Source organism: Dasypus novemcinctus, chromosome 6 (assembly GCF_030445035.2).
Source record: "Dasypus novemcinctus isolate mDasNov1 chromosome 6, mDasNov1.1.hap2, whole genome shotgun sequence".
In the NCBI taxonomy this organism is placed as follows: domain Eukaryota; kingdom Metazoa; phylum Chordata; class Mammalia; order Cingulata; family Dasypodidae; genus Dasypus; species Dasypus novemcinctus.
This window is the reverse complement of record NC_080678.1, coordinates 35841277-35864788: the sequence shown is the minus strand read 5'-3', so window position 1 is coordinate 35864788 and position 23512 is coordinate 35841277. Positions and strand designations below refer to the sequence as shown.

Here is a 23512-nt window from a genome sequence, read left to right as displayed (position 1 = left end):
ATTAATAATAAGGCACTTACTGGTCAAAAAGGCCCAGGACAGAGGAGAGTGAGGTTCTGAAGCTAGAAAGAAAGGGAAACTCACTTCTTCCTGGCCCTGTGATCTCAATATCTACAAAGAAGCTGGAAAAAGTAATAGGCTTCTTTCTTAATAAACAGGAATTTAAATGCATCTGAATTCTAATTTTTAGCTGATGGTTCCCACAACCTGTCACACATGGAGTCCTTGTAGTTTTAGTGACAAAATCCTTTACCTCACTTCGGGAGAGTGGATGACTGGAAAGGTGTCTCTGGCTAATTTGGAGATACCCCTATTGCAATGTATATTTCCACTGGCTTTCTCTTGCAAAATGCTAAGGAGAAACTTTTGCACTCTGTAAGTCGCCCACAGCCCTGTTGATTGGAAAGTTACATTTCTGAATTCTATTTTAAAAAATGGAATTTGGGAAGTGCCATGCAGGCATTTTTAAAACATGGAGGAAAAAACAAGCTTCCTCTGTGCTCCAAGCTTGCTGCAGTTTCTGTAAGATCAGCATCGCCACAAAGAGGTGCCCATTCAGGACCCCTGAGCCAACAAAGGTGCAAACCACTGCATACAAAGGACTCTCAATGGCTTCATTAGTACTCAGGTGACACCTGAAGAGCAGGAAAAAATTGACCAAACTCTTGCCAGAGCCATATATTTTCTGGAACACCATTGTCAATAATGGAAAACATACTGCAGGAAGTTTTCAAATTACTAAGGCCATCGTACCATTTGCCCAGCAGCATTCTTTGAGCAAACCTCTTTTAGAGGCAGAATATGAATGGGTAATGGAATCTGCACAAGGAAGAATCGACAAAGCACTGGGCCTTGCAGTGCCACAGATGGATGGACAAACGGGAACGGAGGCAGACGCTAAGACTGTAAGATTGCACAGCCACCTTCTTTAAACCAACAAGCAAAAGTGTGGAAACGAGAGAATAGGTACTTGGCAGAAGACACCAGTTATAAAATAAATATGTGCTATCCAACAGAAGGCAGGAAGCAGTAAAGTCTTTTCTTTGCTCACTGACAATGCCAGTAACATGAAAGCAGCACCGGGAATAAAAAATGGATAAAAAGCCATGTATTTCGACAAGAGGATGGGCATTTCATATTGAATACTTGGCTCCTAAGGTTACAAAGTTTTATAGAGGGGAGCACATTTGAGATCCTGAATCTCACTTCTTGTTTTAAAGGTGAGAAAATGTAAACACAGGCAGGTGTAATGGCTTTCCTGAGACTACACAGCTAGCAAACGATAGAACAAAAGTTTGAAGCCAAGACGATACCCTGATGCCTTTTAATCATAATATAAAGCTAGGCAGATCCAAAGAAAATTAAAAATCACCCATCAAGCAAAATTGCATACTGTCACTTATGTCGTTAAGATAAGGCAGGAGAAAAAGGACACGAAGAGTAAAATATGGATCCCGAAAATCTGGGGTGGAGTATTAATCTCCTTGGAGAGTTTTTCTAAAAAACAAAGAGGCTTTTCAAGAAACAGTAGTAGTTGAGAATCTTAAAATACCCAGAAGTGTTAGAAGCACTGTACTTGATGAGGATGTCTTCTCAGTTCAACTGCTGAAGTCCCTGAAGATTCTAAAGCCAATTTCTACAGCAATCACTACATCTGATTCAGAGGCAGTGCACTTTTGTCAGACATTCCTTACCAAATGGGCCAGATCAAATCAACTGTTTTGGAGAATCTAAGTGCGGTTCCTCTTACAAGTACAGAGAAAAGCAAAGTGAAAGACTTTATTAAGAAATTGGGGGAAACGAACTTTGGCCCAGTGGTTAGGGCGTCTGTCTACCACATGGGAGGTCCGAGGTTCAAACCCCGGGCCTCCTTGACCGGTGTGGAGCTGGCCCATGCGCAGCGCTGATGCACGCAAGGAGTGCCCTGCCACACAGGGGTGTCCCCCGTGTAAGGGAGCCCCACGCGCAAGGAGTGCACCCGTAAGGAGAGCCGCCCAGCGCGAAAGAAAAAAGTGCAGCCTGCTGAGGAATGGCGCCAACCACACTTCCCGTGCCGCTGACGACAACAGAAGCGGACAAAGAAACAAGACGCAGCAAAAAGACAGAAAAAAAAAACAGACAACCGGGGGAGGGGAGGGGAATTAAATAAATAAAAATAAATCTTTAAAAAAAAGAAAAAGAAATTGGAGGGGAGCAGATGTAGTTCAGTGGTTGAGTGCCTGCTTCCCATATACGAGGTCCTGGGTTCAATCCCCGGTACCTCCTAAAAAACAAGAAGAAACTATTAAAAAAAAGAAATTGGAAAATTTTAGTCATCAGATAATTCATGCAGCTTTAATTGTCAGGTTTAAGATTCAAGGGCAGGGAAGCAGATTTGGCTTAACGGATAGAGTGTCCGCCTACCACATGGGTGGTCCAGGGTTCAAACCCTGGGCCTCCTGGCCTGTGTGGTGAGCTGGTCCATGTGCAGTGCTGATGTGTGCAGGGAGTGCCATGCCACTCAGGGGTGTCCCCTGTGTAGGGGAGCCCCACGTGCAAGGAGTGTACCCCGTAAGGAGAGCTGCCCCATGTGAAAAAAAATGCAGCCTGCCCAGGGGGGCGCTGCACACACAGAGAGCTGACACAGCAAGATGATGCAACAAAAAAAAAGAGACACAGATTCCTGGTGCCACTGACAAGAATCCAAGCAGACACAGAAGAACACACAGCGAACGCACACAGAGAACAGACAACTGGGATTGGGGGGGGGGGGGGGGAGAAAGGAAGGGGAGAGAAAATAAATCTTTAAATTAAAAAAAAAGATTCAAGGGCAGGCAGAATTGTGTTTCTGTTTGCACCTGGAATAGCCAGCAGTCATGGAGGACCTACTATATGCTAGGTACTATTCTAAATATTTCATATTTATTATATCATTTAATCCTCATGTCAGTTCTGATATGGGTTCTGTTTTAAATACCCATCTTACAGATGAGGAACTAAGGCTTGGAGGGGATAGGTATTATGTCCAAAATTTCACAGTAGATGGCAGAACCTAGAATATAGAATAAGCATTACTCTTGGCAGTTGGTTCTAGAATGAGATTCTCAAATATTGTACACCTAGAGAATAGATAGGTATTTACTTCAGGAAGGTAACTGGTATGCTAAGCTAATCCTTCCTGTAACAGAACAAGCATTACTCTTGGCAGTTGGTTCTAGAATGAGATTCTCAAATATTGTACACCTAGAAAATAGATATTTAGTTCAGGAAGGTAACTGGTATCATGCTAAGCTAATCCTTCCTGTAACAGAACATGTAGTCTCCTCTTGTTTCTTGCCTAATATTTTTCCACTTTCTACATCATAATTTTAAATATGGGGTTAACTGATCCCTTAGAACTCTGTAGATGCACAACAGGGGGTTCATAGACAATTATACATAAAATATAATGAAAGTTATATATGTGCATCTTTCAGGGAGACAGCATATGGCTTTTAACAGATTCTCAAAAATACTTGTAACTGAAGAAGATTAATGCACACTGTTTATATATATATATATAAAGAACTCTGTTCTTTGGCATAAGAAAGACACTGATTTGTTTGCAACTACTTGATATTGCAAATAAACAAGATCATACAAAGAACAACAAAAATAACATGTGAAGGAACAGGGAGGTTTATCTCAAGTCAAGGAAAATGTCAGCGTTCAAAAGACCAAGGAAATAATAAAAAGGAAATCCCTGAAGAAGGAGAAATTGCTCAGACAATGAGACTTATTAGACATAGATTTATATGGCAAAAGTTATATTCAGTGAATTTAGAGATGCTTTTCCTCAGCATCTTTCTCTGAAAATGAGCTCTTTTGCTATCTTCTTGACACTGTGGAGAATCCTAAGGCCAGAAAACATAACTCTTGTTTTACTACCCTACCCTCAAGTTTTTGTCTGTTTCTCATAAGGTGGCGAAAGTGAAGGCATGAAGATTCCTTTCAGATTGGCAGTCTGTGCCTCCATTTGAAACAAAAAGTTATAATACTTACAAGAATACTGTTTGTAATTAATACCTAAATATATTATTCATTTACATTTACTATACCAATTATGATTGCTTTATAACCAAGCCAACTTATACATGATACACTAAATAACAAACCTTAAGTCTGTAAATGCTTTAAAAGAAGAGGTAAGGAGTTTTCTATCTATTTCTTTTTTCTGTTTTTCTCAGGTTTCCAAACCCTCCAGACTTTTTCCCTGAGGCAGAGGTGTCTGCACGAGGTCCCCTAGCCCCAGGTGCTATCTTGCCCCACAGCTCAACCTGAAGCTCACCTGCTCAGGTTCCAGCAGGGGGGGCTGTGCCCGCAGCCCAGGGTGGCTGCTGTCCTAGCCTGCCTTGCTTCCCACTGACAGCTGGACCTTAAATTCCCAGTGTGTCCTGGCAGGGAAGGCGCCTAGACCAGCGTGGGCTCTGAGGTCTGTACCTCGATGGCCAGCCGACTGGCTCAGGGTCCCTAAAGGGCAGTTTACTCTGCTGGACTATGAATGGAGCTGCAGGCTCAGGATCCTGGGATAAGGCTAGGCAGAGCTGGGGAGAATCACCTTTTCGAAGAGTTGAAAGGGAACTTGGCTTTCTTCTAGTCCAATGCCCTCATTTTACAAAGGAGGAAACTGAGGCTCAGAGAGAAGGGAAAACATCCCCAGCCCTCTCCTCTATTCATTTCCCCATGCTGCTTCTCTGGCTCCACTAGCGAGTCACAAATGGGGCTCTGAGGTGGGCAGGTGCTGGCACTCAGGTGGCTGAGTGCAGGCTCGATGAGGGCTGGGCCACAGAGACCCTCGCGCTGGGTGGGCGAGGTTAAGCCTGTTTGCGCAGTCTCCTGATACTTCAGGTCTCCCAGTTCCTCTCCGGCTTTATTTCCTTCCCTGAGAGCACTGAATTGTCAGCTCTAATCCTTCGGAGAGTGCAGTGTTTTTCAGGTGCTCTGTGTAAGTGAAACCCTAATCCCAAGGAAAACGGCCACTTAAGCTGCTGGAGCATTAGGCTGCTCTCCCAGCCTGCGGCAGGATTTCCTCCCTCCCTGCTCGCCAGCCCAGCCGCCACTGGGGAGGAGAGGGGAGGATTCCAGGCTGAAGGCACCGAAAGCCCTCTCAGAAGTGACAACAGTGGCAGGGCTTGCCTCTCAAAGCTCAGGGTTAAAGAAAAGTGCTTGTTGTCCTGAGGCGACAACTAATGGGGGGTGGTATGGATCCCTTCACGGTCACCTGGGGAGGCGTGGGGGTCTTGTCGTCACCTTGGGGGTGGCTGGCTCCTTGGGTGAAGCCAGCTTTCAGGTCTTGCCTAGAACCATCAAGGCACTCCTGAACCCTTGGTCCCAATATAGACCTGTAACCCTCACTGGGGCACCATTCTTCAGTTGACTGACTTGACTGTTACTTAGTCCTTTTTCCTTAGAAAGTGCCAAATAATAGAGTAAACACGCTTAGTGCTTGGGGGATCCCCTTTTGGAGTCCCCCAAAGATCATAAGCACCATCAGCTACTGAAAGGCTACCTATAGCCAGCTAATCATGACAGCAGTCCCCAGTGTTCTCTACCAGGCAACCCTTTGTGAGCCTAAGTCAGCTCCTGTATGCACTTGAAATGAAGATCATTGATTTCTTGAAAATATTTTGATTCAATTCCAGACCGACCTCTTGCCCTGATCGCTGAATGGATTAGCGGACCGTGCTCTGCAAGAGCAAGCGTCGTCCGTCGGGCGGTGCTCAGTCTTTGGGTCTCCTGGATGGAGGCAAGAGAGGAAGGGAAAAGGCCAGAAGGCCCAGGCCTAGGTAACCGGCCAGGCTGGAGCTCGGCTTCGATGAGCACAGAACTACATCTTCACTAAGATGCCTGGAAACCCTCAGACCTTCCTCAGCCTCCCCCGGGCTCGCCTTGCCTCTGCAGCCCCTTATCAGTCACCTGTGCTTCTCAGCCCATCCCCACTGGGATGGCCGGTGAGCGTGGACAAGGACATGGGGTTGGGGCTGGGGGTTGGGGTGGTGCCACTTTAACTCTGCTCCAATTTGGCCCAACTCTCTGAGCACTAGGGATTAGTGCCTGTTCTTCTCAATATTCTTTCCCTCTAGAGGTAGAATGGATAAAGGAGGAAGGGAGAGAGCCCTGATCCAGTGACTCCCCAGGCCGCCAGCCCAGGCCCTCAGTTATCTGTCAATGTCTCATTGCTATGGAAATGCCCCCATAATTAAATCAGCTGAGGTCTGGGGACTGGAGGTTGTCATAGGAGATGCTTGGAGGAGACTGGCCTCTTTTCTTGGGGCCTTCTCAGCCCAAACGAAGGGACGAGGGCCCCAGGGTGCTGAGAGGAAGCCTGCAGGCTCTGGCTCCATTTGGCCTCCTCAGCAAAGGGCTCTGACTGGCTGCATGTCTGAAGTTGCCCTAGCCCTCTCCTTTCAAGGTTGGAGAGGAACTCGAATGTCTGCGCCCTAAATTCCTCTGGCTAATCAGGGGCTTTGAGCCGACAGACAAGCCTAGGAGACTCCCAGCCTCTTTCAGAAACATTTCTCAGCCTTTATTGCCCTCTCCTCCCTGGGGAGGGGGGTTCGGAGGAGGGGGGAGGACAAGGGCTACGCTGTTTGTTTTATGGAGGGAAATGCAGTTACATTGGAAGGGGGCTGTTAACTACCGGAAGAGGCAGTTCCTGGAGGTCCTGGGACTCCCTGAGTGGGGGCGGGGGAGACCCTCGGTTTCCCAGAGTCCACATCTCTATCTGCTAAAAGGCCACCTTGCTGACCACCTAGATGTGGAGTCTGAGCTTCTGAGAGTTCCACAGCCTTTTCTCAGAAGCTGAGCGCACACCACACGACTCTCACCAGCCTCAGACCCCTGGGGCCAGCGCTGGCTCCTCAGCTTTGACTTTTGGCTGACTGGCCTCCCCCACCTCTGCTCGGCTTGCCCAGCTTCCAGGAGACCAGCATCTTCTGCTCCCTCTCCCTGCTGTGGGGACTTGTCTCTTGGGCAGCTTCCCCGCGTCCTACTGGATCTTAATCAAAAAGCTGCAGCCTGTAGTCATGAAGAGAAGTTTCCCCCAAGCTCTAGGAAAAACCACCTTCCCTCCCGGTCCACCCTCCCCCAGTCCCACCCAGGCTAGGGAGCTAACAGGGCTTGCTTCCACTGGGGAGGAAAGTACTGTCCTCCTTCCTAGTTCTCCAGTGTTGGGCCATTTTCCCAAGGAGATGTAAGAGTCTCTGCTGAGCCTGAGCAGTCGGCAAACTTGGATAACCAGGGAACAGGCTCTGCTATCGGAACAGCCAGTATGCTATAGGTTTAAAACGCCTTGTCTGCCTTCTTTGATCTCCATTATTTGACAAATTGCTGAACGGTGATGGGAAAGGGAATATAGGAGCTGGATCTATGATCAAGACAAAATGGATACTTCTCTTTGATCTTTTTAATATTAAGCATGCTTATTTTATAGTTGCTTTTGGATTGTTCTATTATCTTTAGTTCTTGGGGGTGTTAATTGTCCTATTTATTGCTTCTGCCAACTCGCCCTCATGATCGTTTGTATTCATGGGAGCTGTGTAATTTTTTATAGTGAGCTGATCTTTAGTGGTGGGTGTTGTTTTCCTGTGGGAGTCCCATATGCCCTGGATTGTAGAATGTCTCTACTGGGGAGGTTTGCCTTTGTTCTTGCTAGGATTTCTGAATGGGCTACTATCCTGGACAACTATGTCTGTATGTTCTTGGCCTGGGGTTCCTGCAACATACTCGTGGTATAAATTTAGAATCTGAACTCAGACTTAGGGTTCCATTTCTCATGGTCACACGTTTTTTTTCTCATGTGCTCCTCTGGGCCATTGTGTTTGTGTTTCCCTTTTCATGTTGCCCTGTCCTATTCCTGGCTTTGGTCAGGGTAATACTCAATTCCAGCTTCCTGCTTCTCTCGGGCCCAAGGTCATGACTCCTGTCTGGTGTGTTCCCACCTCAACCTCCACCCATTGGGGTCTACCTCCACCAGTGTGATACCCTCCTAGTCTCCTGCTTCCTGCTCTGGCTTCTGGTTCCCTCTATTTCCAACACCTGAGGAGGGAGGCTTGGCTGTGTATTTACAATTTTGTCATTATATTTTATCCACTGTGTGTTAGTGACAGGGCTGCCTCTGAGTAAGTTTGGCCTGCCATGTTTCTGGACATCAATCTCGTTCCTCGATAACTTCTCTGGAACAAAAAAGAGGGTGGCGAGAACTACACCTGCGCAAGGCTATCCCAGGGCTTGGCAGCGATGTCCACCAGAGGCCAGTGAAGGCTGCTTAGTGCAGCAGCTCCAGGGACTGGCACAGGCCTCAGCTTCTGGCGAGAGCATGGAGAGCTGCTGCTCCACCCTGAGCTCCTCCAGCACCATTTGGGCTTGCTCCTTCTGGGCTCCAGGGGAAGGATCCCACACTCACCCTCAGAAGGCTTGGAGGCGCCGTCACGTGACTTTGAGAATCCTGCAACTAGTTCTCATCTTCTCCTCCCCAGTCAACAGCACTGCTAGTGTCTCTAGGTGCTCCTCTACCACCGCAGAGCTGGCCAGGCACAGGCAGAGAGGGGTCGAGGGAAGGAGGTCGTGGTGAAGAGGGGCTGCTTTTCTACCGGTTAGGACAGCCTTTAAGTTGGGGCCAGAGACCTCACTGAAGAGGCCCTGATCCAGAGGTCCTTGGGACTCCTCAGGGGTGGACGGAGACCCCCTGTGGGGTCCTTTGGAGGGGTAAGAAGGTGGTGGAAGGTGGCAGCCACAGCCAGCCAACGGGAGGCAGCCTGGGGCCAGAGTGTCCCTGACCTACTCTCTCATCTAGCTGGTCCTTTTTCCTTATCACTTAGGAGACTCGGCTCCGTTCCAGACCAGCAGCCTAGAGCAGTGGGCTGGAGAGAAGAGACGCCGCTGAGCTAGAGCAGCCCAGCGGCGAAAGGGAAAGTGGGTGATAAATTTAAATAACCAGCTTGACTTGGCAGCTTGCTGAGTTGTGATGCGGTGAAATTAAAATCTCGGCAGAACTTGCAGACTCCACCCAGAAAAATAGGTCTCTCTCCTTGGTTCCATGATGGATGGATTGGTGGAGGGGGGGCTTTTGGTCTGAGCCCCCGCCTCTGGCAGCCACCCTTGCTTGCTGTGTGATTAGCTGTGTCCTGGCCCACTGAGCCCCACTCCCCTCTACACAATAGCCCAGGCTCCTCTCTCCTCTCAGTCTTGACCTTGTGGAACAGCTGCATCAAGTGGCCGGTGAAGTTTGAAATCAGCCTCCAGTGCTGGGAGGCAGCAGGAATATCAATAAGGTCTGGCTCCTCAGGCTGGGCCAGGGCCCTTCCGGGCTAGTTTCCTCGGGATGCATCCCCTAAGGCTTGCAGCCTCAGCTGCCTGCCCTCAGGGAAAAGGTGAGCTGGGTCCCTGGGGCTTGGGGAATGGGAAGGGATCCTGAATTTGCCTTGGTTCACCCAAGCCAGGCTGTGGGCCCAGGGATGACCTCACTGCTCGTGCACCTTTAGCACACACCTGACCAGAATCACCCACCCCCAAAAGGGCTTCCTTTCTTCTTCCTCCACCACAGCCTTTACTATTCTGCAATGAAAGAAGCCACTTAAGAGTCCTTGAGGGGAATTTCTGCAGCTACCCTGAGAGGCTCTCCCATATCCCAGCCCGCCTTGGAGCCCCCATCTCAGGGGCCAACATCTTCCTAGAACCCACCCAAAGCCCACCTCTCCTGTGTCTGCTCTCCTGGCATCACGGCTCTCTGTTACCCACAGAGTCCTGGCAAAGGCTAACGCGCAGGACCCATGCCCAAGGTGGCCCGTGAAGTCTCTGGGCACTGCCCCGTTTCTCACCTTGACAGTACCTCCAGCAAATTCTGTTTGTCCCCATAATCAACACATCATGAATCATTCATCTTTAATAGATTATGCAAATGAGGAGGACATAAAATCAACAAAGATCAATAACTGCAGCCGTTTAATTGCCAGCAAAAACATTTTAAGAATGAGCATAATCTGCAGCCCTTTCTCTGGTAATGGCACCATTAATCCAAACATTGGATCTTGGCCTAAATGTAGAAAAATCATTCCCGACCCCCACCCCCGGCCCTTCCCCTCCCCCACCTCTCCGCACACTTCTCTCTTTTTGGTAATTTCCAGTTTCTGAGCGAGTTTCCCCGTCATTACCACTGGTGAACAGCTCCGAATGTTAATGGTTCTGCTTTTGTTACTCCTCGCTTGATTGAAATGTCGCATACAGATTGAGATGTTAGTGCTAACTTGCCACCTGGGAATGTCAAGCTGGGTCTGAAATGAACTTTTCTCACACTTGGATCCAGATGGATCAGCCGGAGATGTTCCCAGGCTGAGCTGGGACTGTTCCAGGGCCATGGGGGGGGGGAGGCGGGCGGGGGAGGCTCAAGGTGGAGGCCCTTTTCTGCACCAGCCTGAGTGTCTCTCCTGCAGCAGGGACCCTGCCCCACAGATCTGTCACCCCACCCTGGGAAGCCCCTGCCTCCTGGACTATGATCTTGAACCCAGGGAAGCACAGCCGGGGTTAGAGAAGAAAACCCTGGTTCTCTCTGGCCAGCTGCCTAGGGTGGACCACCTCTGGGAAGTGACCACACCTCTTAGCACGTGGGAGGAAGGTGCCTGGCCTGTCTTGGGTCAGAGTCCCCAGCAGGACAGAGAGCAGAATAAGTTGGACTGAGGTGGGTTCCTGATGAGGGCCGTTGATAACAGGCTGTGTCCTGGCCCAGTTAACACGGCTAAGATGGTTCCCCCCAACAGCCTAGGCTAGCTCTCCAGCCAGGCCAGGATTCAGCCTCTGACTGCCCAGCCCAAGAGCTCCCTGGGAAAGCTCACGGCAGGGCTCCCCTGAGCCTCCCTGGTGGGGCCTGGGTGGCCACTTGCAGCCAAGTTCTAGTCTGAGCTGTGCTCAGATCAGCTCCAAGTCCGAACCCGGCCCTGCTATAGGCCCAGGCGGCACCTGCTCCTGCCTGCCGCGGGCTGTGCCGTGGGCTGCTGCAGCCTCAGGTCCCCAGGCCGCCTCTGCTCTCCCCACTCGGCAGGTAACGCCTCAGTGTCTCCCAATCCCCACCGAGACCCTTCTCAATCATCCTGTCTCCCAAGGAACAAACGGCACATTGGCTTTAGTGTCTCTAGAATAATTAGGTGAATTTTAATAACACCTCAATGTGTGTCTCTCCCACTTGGGCACTTCCCTGGCCCGGAAACCTTTCTGCAGTACCAGGCGCCTTCTGCAGCCTGCAGCTCTGCGGCCTAGAGCTCGCGGGCCTTTCCCTGAGCCACCCCTCAGCCTTCTTCCACTCTAGCTGCCTCCACTGCCCCTAGCCCCTGCGGGCTCCAGGCCATGCTGCTCCTTTACCCGCCATCTGACTGTGGGGCAGGCCTGAGCCTGCCTGGCTTATGAAAACAAGCTTTGGTCCCTGTGATATTGGTCGGAAGCGGGAGAAGGGCTGGAACAGTTGTGCTTATCTATAATTCCACAGAACTGGGTGCTGAACCTGGACACCCAAAGCCACAGCCATCCATTTTTCCCAGAGGGAAATGAGTGGATTCCACAGGGGCCTCAGGACCCGGGAGCCTGTAGGCTGCACCCAGGCACCAGTGCTCCACTGTGGCCAACCTGGCCTCTTTGCCCTCTTCGTTCTTCTATACAAGTCCTAGTAAGAGGCTCAAAATTCTGGGCCCCTCTGGGGAGGCAAGGAAAAGGGCAAAGGGAGAGGCAAGAGGAGAGAAAGAAAGAGCCAGCAACAGTATCTCCTGGCCCCAAGACACGTTTCGAGGCTGGAGTGCACTCACAGCCTGATCACACTTTTTTTCTCCCTACATCTGCACAGGTCTGTGAAGCACCCTGGTGTTCCGAGGCTTGCCCTCTCTTCCGATATCATGGGATAGGGCACCCACTTGCCACGCTGGGTCCCGGATGGCATGAGATGGGGTGCCCCCTACTGAAAGCCATGCCCCCGCCCTCTTGAAAGCCCCCTTACCAGTCACAACGGGGTATGTCTGCGTGCCTGACACGTTGCTGCCCAGCTCTGGGTTGGTGGATGCAGATAGACTCGACTTGACTTCATCAAGCCCAGGGGTCAGGGCTGGGAGGGAGTACTCGTTCCCCTGGGAGGAGAGAGAAAAGTGACAGCTCGCTATTGATGCACACGCACAGAGGGCTCGGGATACAGATGGGGAGGAGGAACGGGGAGCCCTCCCAGGTGGGGTGGAAGAGACTGGCCGGGCAGAGGGAGGAGCGAAGAGGGGCGGGCTCTGCAGGATGGAGGGTCTATGCCTTGTGCGAGTCGGGGAGACCTGACTCTGTGGAGCTGGAGGGGTAGCCTATGGTCATCTGGGGCTAGACTAGCTCCCTTGAGATTTCCGTAGCCTCTCCTGCCTAAAGAGCCTGAAGGGCAGAATGTAGCAACAGGGATCCCCCCTGCTGAGAGGCGAGGTGTGTTTTAAGGGCCTCCTGGGTTGGGGCGTTTTGGGGAGGAGGGCGAATCATGATGCCATGGCAGCGGCAGTGGCTGGGGGAAGGGTCCAGCAGAGCCTCCAGCCTGGCACTGCTGGCCGGCTGAGCGGGTGCGGGCGCCCCTTTTTTTGAAAACAAACAAAGACAGCCCCACGGGCCCCTTGCTCTCTGCCTGTGCACTGGGGTATGAAATTGGGGAGGGGGAGAGTCCACATGGCTAACAGAAGGGTGGGAGGGGGCCAGTCATTGACTCTGAAAGGGTGTCCTGCCCGAAACACTCGGGTAATTGCCTTTTTATTGCAGCCACCGCCAAGCCAGACCCCAGAGCTGGGCAGACCAGGAGCCTTGCACAAAGCAGGAAAAGTTGCTCTGATTAATATTACGTTAAATTAAAACTGATTTTCTGCTCTTTCGGGTCCGTTTTTTTTTCCCCTTCCGCTTCCTGGCCCCCCCAAAACGCCCCCTCTCCTCCCTGGCTGGCCGGGATTGCCTCGTCATTTCCAATTCCTTCTCATATTGATCTTCCTGTAGAAATCAGTTTTGTAATTAGCTGCAAATTAGGCCTTCTACTGGGGGTGAAGCTGCCCCCTGATTTATCACCAGAGTAATTCGCTGTGATCGGAGAGAAATTAAAATGAACTCAATTAGGCTTCGGATTTGCTTTATGGGCCCTGCTCCGAGTTTCAGGGGGAAAAATGACTGTGCTGGTGTTTAATAGTCTAATGAAAGTAAATAAAGGTTATTCATTGTAATACAGCCGGGGACTCGGGGAGGGTGCACCGAGCCGCCCGCCTCGGCCGGCTCCTCCTTTGTTGGTTTATGGCTCAGGGCACCTTAAAAAGACTTTTGATTTTTGTTTTATGAAGACAAACAGCTTATGGGATAAAAGGACGGGCGGGGAGAAAGGCGAGTGGCTGGGAGCTGTTGGCATCTTAGAGCCGGGCTGTGCTGCGTGGAGCCTGTGGAGCTGTGCGTGTGCGTGCGTGTGTGTGCGTGTGCGTGAGCAAGCCCAGCATGCCATGTTGTGCTGTGGTCGTGGACTGGCCTGGGCCGCGCGTGCGGGACGAATGGGTGTGTGCCCTGTGTTGAGTGTGGGGCCGGGGGTTGTGCTGGGGGAGGGCGGGCGGGGAGGTGTGTGCGGGGCTGGGCGCAGAGCTGGTGATGGGGGGGACACACCCCTCCTGGCTCCACGTGGCTGCCAGGGCCCTTCTGGGAGCTGCGCAGGCTGTGTGTTGGGGCGAGGGGGCAGGGAGCACGTGGGGGTGTGGGGGTGCAAGCCTGCGCACAGGTTTGTGTGCGGAGTCAGGAGACGTGCTTTTGTTCCTTGTGTGTTGTGCTGGTGAGGCGCAGGCTGCGGCCCATGCAGTGTGTTCTGGGCCGTATGGGGCCTAAGGGATGGGCGGTCAGCCTGCCCGCGGTCACCCTGCACGGCTGGATTGGGGGACAGGAGGCAGGCACAAGCGGCTCTCCTCTTGTCATTAGACAAGAAGTGCTCCACGGGCCTGCACGGACTTTCCGTGGGACCCTGGGAGGGCTTGGGGAAGAGGCACGGCAAGGGGACATTGCTGAGTTGCAATCCCTGCCAGATCCACGGAATGGCAGGGCTGGAAGGGACTTGATAGACCTTTATGCCCAAGCCCCTCCCCCCGCAGTTAGGGAAATGAGGCCCCAGAAGAGGATAAGATTTACCCACCTCCTCTTTCACCCAGATTTCATCATTTCTACTATATGCCAGAATGATTTTTCTTAACTATACCCTAATGTCTCTGCGAGAGTGTGTCCACACAGCATACACAAGGCACACCCACGCGCCATGCGTGCAGCGCTGGGCATGCACCTGGGTGATTCGTGTGCAAGTTCTTGGGAAACGTCGTTCTGCCCAGACCCGTTTAGCTTCCTGTCCTGTCGACCTCTGCATCAGAAACCTCCTTCCTCACCTGTTCTGATTTGATGTGCTCTGAGGCCTGGAAGACGTCAGGATAGGAAGGACGCTCGAAGACCCGATCCAAAGCCTCTAGCTGCTGCTGGGTGAAGGTGTCGGCTCGCAAGTGCTTCCGCAAACTGTCCACACCACTCTGGGAATCTCCATTGGGGACTGAGCCCTCGGACACATCTGGAGAACACACAGACACTCGGGGCGTCAGGGGTGGGCCAGCGGAGGCGGTGGGCAGAGGGGCTGGGTCCCTGGCTCTGCCCCTGACTCTTTGCACCCTTGCCCGGGCCCCTGGCTCCTGTCTAGCTCCTAGGCCGGGGGGGCTGGCCCAGGAGGTTGGCCATGCCAAGGAGAGCTGGCTGCAGAAGCCAGAGCCTCTGAAGGGCCCGGGAGAGAAAGCAGAGGGAAGGTGTCAAAGCGTGGGAGTCAGGGACGGACCAGGCAAGGGCGGAGCGGCTCCCAGGGGTCATCTCCCGAGGGCCTTGGCAGCCAGGGGGAGGAGCTGGCCGCCTCAGATTGGCATTTTGGAGCCTGTGGAGAATTGAACTCGGCTCCAAGATGAATTTCAGTTCCACTGATTCGAAAGGTTGAAAATCATCAAATCTCCGAAGCTGAGTGTAACACAGAGACGGGGTGAAGTAATTAACTTCACCACGGAGAGAAGAGGACCTCTGAGAGCTGAGCTCAGGCATTCGCTCGGGTCGGCCTGAGCCCGGAGCAGAAGCCAGGCAGGGGCAGTGGGAGCGCTAAAATCCCAACTAGGCCAGAGAGAGGAGACATGGCCTTCGTCGGCTGTCCTTCTCTGCCGCTGCTCCTGAGCTGGACCCTGGCTCTGGCCTCTTCTCAGGCATGGCCTGGCACCCCCTCCAGACTTCCACAGGGAGCTGAGACTTACTCATGCCTTCTCCCGTGCCATGCTCTGCCATCCCCTTCCCTGCCTTCCTGCACGCCGTGGGCAAAGGGCCTGCTCTGCCACCTCTCCCAGATCCCCCCGCTGCAACTCTCCTGGCCTAAAGCCAGAGCCTCCCCAGCCCCAGCTTGGCCACTTCTTGGCTCCCCTCGGCCCAAGACCAGCTGGGGAGGCTTGGGCCTGGGGCCAGCCCGTGCTGCAGGCCCCAGGGTGCTCCTCTGGGACTGTTATATATATCAGTTTATAGGTGATTATATGATATGATATAATCAATATTGCATTATATACAGTAACACCGTACAGTATCATTCAGAGACCATAGAAAATATTACATATTGATTAACTGCAACCTGCAGCCAAGCCACCTTCCCTCGCTGGCCTCTCAGATGGACATGGGGGTTGGCATTCCTAAGGGGGCTCCCACTTCCCTCTACTCTGTTCTGGTGGAGGTGAGGGACGCAAAGTGTGTGTGTGAGAGAGACACACAGACAGAAACCAAGATCAAGACCAAATTTGGGGCAGGCAGACAGACACGGGCAGCTGCGATGGTTTTTCCTGTGGACACAAAAACTCGGTGGCTGTGGGGTTTTTCTGTGTAGGCGTTGGAATGCTTTTCAGCCTCAGAGAGTGTGTGTTCCCGTGTGTGAGTCAGGGCATGGTGTATGTGTCTTTCCCTTTTGTGTGAGTATTCTCCATGTATATGCATTTTTGCGCATAGGAACATCCAGATAAATAAGTGCCTGTGTGTGCTTAAGCGACAGAGCAAGAACCTTTCTGAAGGAATGTGTGCGTGCCCGTGATCGCCCTGGGGCGAGGCGTGCGCCCATGTCGCCTGTGCCTCTCCCAGGCCTGCTTCTTTTCCAAGGATGAGCAGCATCCTCTTTTCACTCCTCGTAGCTCTTTGCATGTTGCATTGTGTCTAATTCCTTCTTCCTGGAGCCCGCTACCCTTTAGCAAAGCCCTGCTGTCAGGGTCACAGGAGGCGGCGAGTGCCTTTGTGTGTGGGCACTGCAGTGTCACCAAATGGGTTCTGGGGAGTAAAGTATGAATTTGTCTGTAATGTGCTCTCACATTATGTGCACGTGTGTGGAGGTATGCTAAGACTCGTGCTACGCCTCTGTATAATTGTGCACATGCCTGTGTTTGGCTTGGCTCACCCTGTGCCCGTGTGTGTGTGTGTGTGTGTGTGTGTGTGTGTGTGTAGGGGCTGAACTGAAGCTTTGTCCTCAGGTCACTGGCTGGAGGAGTCTCTTTTCCTTCATTTATTCAGGGGCCCTTCAGATCTTGACAAATCTGTCACTCTAAATTTGCGAGAGATTATGGTGCTCTCTCCCCAGCCCGCAGAGAGGTGATATATGATATCTGCTGCCCCTATTGATTGCCTGATCTGGTGGCAGAGGCCGGCGAAATGAACTTGAAATGAACATCATGCCTCAACTCATTGTGCGTATAATACACTACTTAATCCCACATTTTTCAGCCGCTATGGAATTCAATTGATCAATCATGTTCCACTGATAGTACTGTTTTAGGGGTTATTGCTGCTCCCTCCACTCCCTGACCTTTTTATTTATTTATTTATTTTCTGTATACTCGGGCACTGGTGGTAAGACAGGTTACAGAGGCAGCAAGGGAGAGCCAGGGGGAGGGAAGGGAAGGAAGGCAATAGGAAGCCTGCTCCTGGAAGAGGGGGCAGTGGGAGGGAGGGAGGGGGATGGAAGAGGAGAAGGCGGGGGGGGGGGCAGGGAAGAGGAGGAGAAGCAGGAAAACAAGGGGCTTGAAGACTCTGGACAGAGGAAACTCCCCAAAGGAGAAGGAAGGCAGCGAGGAGGCGGGCGGGAAGGGTAGCAGTGGTGACTAATGGTAGAGCAGCACAAAGAAAGTTAGGGGGGACAAGGAAGTGAGCTGGGGGCAGGGAGAGGGCAGTGGCATGACTGGTGGGGGACAGGGAGGCAGCCTCCCACCCCACCAAAGGTCTCACAGGCTCTCTCCAGGGAGGGGCTGGTGGGCTTGGAGGAGGTCAGCCAGGGAGGGAAGTGGGGAACTAAGCAAGGAGAAAGGGCAGGAAGGGAGGGTGGGAGAAACCCTGGGGTCAGGAAGTTCAGTGCAAGGAGGAGAAGTTCAGGGAAGAAGGAGGAAGCCCAGAGGGAGAGGAAGGGAAGAAAGAGGGAGAAGAAAAAGGGGAAAGCTCCTCCACTGGAAGCCTGGGGAAGGGCTGGCCGCAGGAGTGAAACCAGCCGGCTCTGTTTTCGCTGAAGCCTGAGCTTCCAGCTAAGGGGGGCAGCCCAGGGCCTGGATGGGGGTGGGTTTGGAGGGGAGGGGGCAGAGAAAGAGAAGAGAGGAGAGGAGGAAGAGAGAAGAAAATAGAACAAGGATGAGGAGACTAGAAAAGGAATAGAAAAATGCAGGGTCAGTGCTGATCGCCTGGAATGCTGTCTCCAGGGCGATGGAGTGCTCAGGGTGGGACTTCCCAGGGGTAGGGACAGAGTCCCAAGGACAGCAAGGGAGAGGGTTGGAACTAGACCGCGAGACTACTGCTCAGCCCCAATATTGACAGGCTCCCTGGCAGAGCTGAGCTGAAATAGAGGAGGGAGCAGAAGCAGGTCTTGATCCAGGTTTCAGAGGGAGCAGGGAAGGAGAGTGTGTAATTAGATACCACCCATCCCAAGGAAGACACCCCACCTAACAGCCCCCTCATATATCATACGGCCTGTGTGTGAGCTCCTTGTGGTGGAGGACACCGTGACTGATACATTTCTACAGCTCCAGTGCCAGGCAGTGAGCTGGGTATATAATAGGGACTAAATACATGATGGCATTAAGGAATAAATAAGTAAATGAACAAATGAATGAATGCGCTCTCTTGAATGGCTTTCAAAGCCAGATCCCTGGCAGAAGCTCTCTGGACTTGCCACCTGAGTGGCCTGGCCCCCCAGGTCACCTAGTCACTTGTAAGGCAAGACCCATGCATGCACCCCCAGCTACCAGAGGATGCTGGAAGGACCTGTGGCAGGCCTCTGGTAGACTTAGGCCCTTCTTCCCTCATTTCCACTGTTTGCTAGCTTCTGCTAGCCTCAGCTCTGGTCCAGAGGAGGCGCTTGCCTCTCTCAGCAACATTATCCTATCTACCTATAGTGTCTCTCTGCAAAGGACAAAGAACCACGTGTTCCCAGTCAAATGCAGAACTTGACCCCTGGGGCTGCAGAACCGCCACCCATTGCAGGTGGTAGAGGCTGCTTGAGAATAGGGCCTAGGGAACAGCTTCTACCTTTGGACTCCCCATACCTTGGCCTTGGTCCCAGATTGCTGGGTTGGGATAAAATGGGCCTGTCTGCTAGTAGTGGGGAGACAGTCCTGGGGAGAACCTTTCCCAAATGACAGGGGCCCTCACCAATATGAGATACCAAGTGACCCTGGTTAGGGCTCCAAGAAGAGGGTTGGAGTTTGGAGGGCAGGTATCCTGGGCTTCCTGGACCACTTCTGATTCCAAATATTCTTTCCCACTCTCAGTCCATGTTTTTAGGCTGGGAAGCAAGGAAGGGACCAGGAGCTAGTCAAACAGTCCCCTGCCCAGGTGCCCTATGTTAGCAGCCCACAAGTCCTGAGAGCTTATTATGTGCCATCGCGATACTTTACACAACTCACTTAATCCTCGCAACAACTCTGTGAGGTTAAAGACAAGGAAACTGAGGCAAGGAGAGGTTAAGCAGCTTGCCAAGGCCCTGCAGCTAGTGAATGACAGTTCCTGAATTCTGAGCCAGCACCTATATCCTTTCACTTTGCTACCTGGCTGCCAAACCCAGGCGGCCCAGACTGTGCCCAGAATGATTATGGCGGCACCTGGTACAAATTCCTCATAGTACAGTAAGGAAAACTAGCAGGGGTGGACAGTGAGATGGGAGGGGTCTGTCCAAGGTCACACAACTGGGTAGTAGAGCAGCCATTCTAGGTGCTCTGTCTACTACACATGAGCTCCCCCAAGGAGTGTGAGCCACCACCAGTCCTTTTTGGAATGAGGCAGGGTCTTGTAAATGAATTAATTAAATTAAACCAAACTGCTGGGTTAAAAGGGTGATGACTATTATTCTTTCAAGGGGAACAGAGGCCCATATTGTCTTCTCTGACCACGTCCTGTTTGCTTAGCATTAAAAAGTTTTCACAGACGTTATTATTTGGGCTTCCCAACCACTCTCCAAGGTAGGTAGGGATGATTAAACTCCTTTTTACTGGTGAGGAATCTGTGACTCAGATTAAATGAGGTGCCGAGTCCATGAGAGTAAGTAACTAGCTCAAGGGTATATCCTCTAGGGCAGGGGTTCTTAAACTTTTTTGTTCCACGGATCCCTTTGCCAGTCAAGTGAAAACCACGGACCCCTTACTAAGTACACGCTATACTGCGTATTATTTAATAAATATATCACACCCACACCAACACGTCCCCACAAGAATAATGGTTTTTTGAATTTCGATTCAAGCTCATGGGCCTCTTATTAGGAACCCCTGCTCTAGGGAGCCTGGCACAGGGAAGGTGCTCCATGAACAGCTGCGGACTGCACCAATGGACAGCGGTGGCCACCTGCCCAGCTGACGTCCAGAGCACGGGGAGCCTACCAGGGGGACCCCTGGTCCCATGCAAAGCCGATGACCAGCTTGACTGGAAGGAGACCAAGTGTCATGGTAACAGGCTTTACTTCCTGATCATGAGGAATTTTTATTTTCTTCTTGTCCAAGGTTTTCTATATTGTTCAGCCTTTGTCCAACAAGCTTGCACCACTTCTGTAACGATTTGTCCTTTACTGTCTTTTAATCCTCAAGAAGATCTGCTCTCCTTAGTCACTGAGCCTGTCGCTCACCATCTATTCCTGGGCTGCCTCTAAGCAGCCTGACCTCCCACCTCTCTGACCCCAGGCCAGATTCCTCTCCCTGGCCAACCAGGAATGGGTCTCAGCAGCTTGGGGTGTGTGTATGTCACTAAATACTATGTATTGGGGCTGGGGCTGAGGACAGGGACCAAACAGAAAGCTCTGTCTACCTCACCTCCTCTGTTTACCTTCCACCTGGATTCCCAAGGTGGTCACTGCAAGGAACAAGAGGGAGTCTAATGCCCTGAGCAAAAGGTGAGTGGGGGTGGTAGTAATAGATGGGAAAAAGCAGTGCCATTTCCTTGGTCAGAAAATGTCTAGGCTCAACAAAGTCCTCAAAATCAGAATGGAATGAATGGGGGTTGCCCACAAATCCCAGGAAACAGGAATTTAGACATTTCAGAGGAATTTGTTAAAGTACAGTAAAGAACTATACTGGGAAGCGGACTTGGCCCAATGGATAAGGTGTCCACCTACTACATGGGAGATCCGTGGTTCAAACCCTGGGCCTCCTTGACCCTTGTGGAGCTGGCCCATGCACAGTGCTATGCCAAGCAGGGGTGCCCCCGCTAGGGGAGCCCCACGTGCAAGGAGTGCGCCCCGTAAGGAGAGCCGCCCAGTGCAAAAGAAACTTCAGCCTGCCCAAGAATGGCACCGCACACATAGAGAGCTGATGCAGCAAGATGATGCAACAAAAAGAGACACAGATTCCCATGCCGCTGACAACAGAAGTGGACAAAAGAAGAACACAGAGAACAGACAACTGGGGCGGGGTGGGGGGAAGGGGAGAGAAACAAACAAACAAATAAATAAATCTTAAAAAAAAAAAAAGAACTATACTAACTTCAGTTTTCTATACCCAAATACAAATATCTACCTGTCCTGGAGAAACGAACAATATTAGGGATTTCACACCCATTAAATCCATTCAACTTTATGAGGTACTTATTGTTCTTCTTCTTCTTCTTGCTTTTCAGTGAAGGAAATAGTCTTAGAGAGGCAAACTGATTTGTTCAACATAATACATTTAGTAAAGAGCCAAGCCTGGATTTGAACTCAAGGATCCTTGCCTCTCTCCACTCTAAGTTTGCCTTCTATGTCAAAGACCATCACCATCCTGATAACTATCATTTATTGAGCACTTACTATGTACTAGGCATGCTCAAGGTGCTTTGCATACATTATCTCTAAGCCTCACAGAACATTTGCAAAAGAGGTGTCATTATTTCAACATTACAAATGAGAAAACAAGCTCAGGGAGGGTTAAACACACGTGCAAGATCACACAGCTGGCAAAAAGTAACCTTGGGAAAGTTAGTCTTACTTCATCCAGCAGACAAGAAATGGACCTCAAAAGGTGGGATGGGAGAAGAGAGATGCGTGGAGGAAGGGGGAGCAGTGACTGACGGACTTCAGACCTCAGAGGGTTGGGGAGAGGGGCCGGCTGCCACTGGGGATGGGGGCTCCGGCCAAAGGTTTGCTCCGTACCATTCTGACTGGTCGCCTCTGCCCCCTCTCCTTCCGCCTTCCCTCCTCCACACACCATTTCCCGCCTCTGAGGGGTTCACCCCAGGCTGTCCCCCAGTCTCCCCAGCTGCCAGTTGTTGCAGTTTCAAACTCAATTGTTCTCCTCGGTACTGAGGCAAATGGAGTCATTAATTACCTTCTATCGGCTGGGCTGAGTTCAGAATGCGATCAATATCCCCGCTTGTCATTCAGGGCAGCCCGTCTATGCAGCCCCAGCCCCACCCCCACGGCGGCGCGGAGGTCTGCACTGCCACCCGGCCCTGCTGACTGCTGCCGCTGGGAACAGGGAGTGAGGTCTGGGATGCTGAAGAATGGGGCTGCTCCCCCGAGGTCAGGTGCTGTCCTGACTGGAAGAAGAGGGAGGATTAATGGCGCAGGGAGGGGAAGGGGCAGAGAGGGGGGAGGAGAAAGGAGAGGAGAAGAGTGTGAGAGAATGAGGAGAGAAGGGAGGGGGTTAGAAAAAGGGAGGGAAGGAAAGAAAGGATGAGAGGGGAAGGGGGATGCAGAGTAAGGAGAAATAGGAAGAGGAGGAGAGAGGAGGGAAGTGGGTGCTGCGGTGCGCCAGGAAGGGGCTCCAGAGGCCAGGTGGGGACAGTGCCGGTGCAAACATCCCAGGCAGCCTTCTGCCTGTCCAAGGAGGTAGGATGCCACTTCCCATTGCCTCCCACCTTTAAACCGGACTATCTGTGAGTCTGGCCTGCCCAGGAATCTCAAGCCAAGCTCAAGAGGAAGATAAGAAGCCCTTGGAAATCTGCCCAAAGCTTTGGCTCTGGGCAAGACCAGGCTCGGCCCAGCCTTCCAGCTCTGGCAAACCATCTGCTCTCCTTGACCAAGCCCAGCTTCCACACACCGATGCCCAGCGAGTTCCTGACAGAGAGATGCTGGCGGTAGCTGCCTGGCCAACCTGGCGTCAGTCTTGCTGTACCTGTTTGTACCCACTTGCCTCTAGGGACACTAACTGCATTGGTGATTTTAACCTCAGTAAGGACAGGGAATAACGTCTCCTGGGTTAAAAATCCTGGTTTTCTTGCTCACGTTCTATATGACTTTAGACAAGTCTCTTGCGCTTTTTTGGATTGCGTTTCCTTGGATGTATCCAAGAGGATTGCTAAGCTCCTCCCTCAGCAGTCTCTCCTTTCTCTGTGTTCCAATAGCCATCTATCCAAACCTCTATTGTAGAGATAATAATAAAAATAATAGCTAAAATCGATTGTGTTCCTATTATAGTAGCAGGCATTGTGCTTAACATACATGCATTGATTTAACCCTTACAATAACAACAACTAACATTTATGAGTGCTTAGTATATATCAAGCACTCATCTTAAGAGTATTACATATATTAACTCATTTAATTTTCACACTAACTTAAGCAAGAAATTTCTATTATTATCCTGATTTTATAGATGACGAAATGGAAACACAGAGGCTAAGGAATTTTCCCAAGGTTATACAGCTAACAAGTGATGGAGAAGCCAGAACCAAACACAGGCAATATGACTCTGGCAGCTGAGCTCCCAACCTTGGGAAACTGAGGGTTAGAGGGGTTGGGTAGCTTGTTCTTTTTTAAAAATTACTTATTATAGCCAGAAAGTAGCAGAGTCAAATTTAGAATCTATATGCATCAGAGTTATTATTCAATGTTTCTCTTCTCCTTTAAGCTATGAATATTTTGAAGGCAGGACCCCCACCTTTTTCACCTCTGTAAACCTACCAGTGGGACTGGCACATTGTAGGAGATCAAAAAGTTGGTTAGTTTGCTGAACAGAATTCTTTCTACAAGGAAAGGTCGATAAATTCTTTACTTGCC

General features: G+C 51.2%; 1 protein-coding gene across 10 annotated transcripts in view; it reads right to left on the bottom strand.

The window, feature by feature from the left end:
- The window catches only part of PAX2 (paired box 2), an 81485-nt gene that overhangs the window by 7788 nt on the left and 50185 nt on the right, over positions 1 to 23512 (bottom strand). For all 10 annotated transcript variants that reach the window (XM_023588971.3, XM_023588970.3, XM_058298510.2 and 7 more), the window contains 2 exons: positions 14409 to 14584; positions 11996 to 12122 (listed from right to left, as the gene is read on the bottom strand). In XM_023588971.3, the coding sequence (XP_023444739.1) occupies positions 11996 to 12122; positions 14409 to 14584 (303 nt within the window). The remainder of the gene's footprint in view (positions 1 to 11995; positions 12123 to 14408; positions 14585 to 23512) is intronic.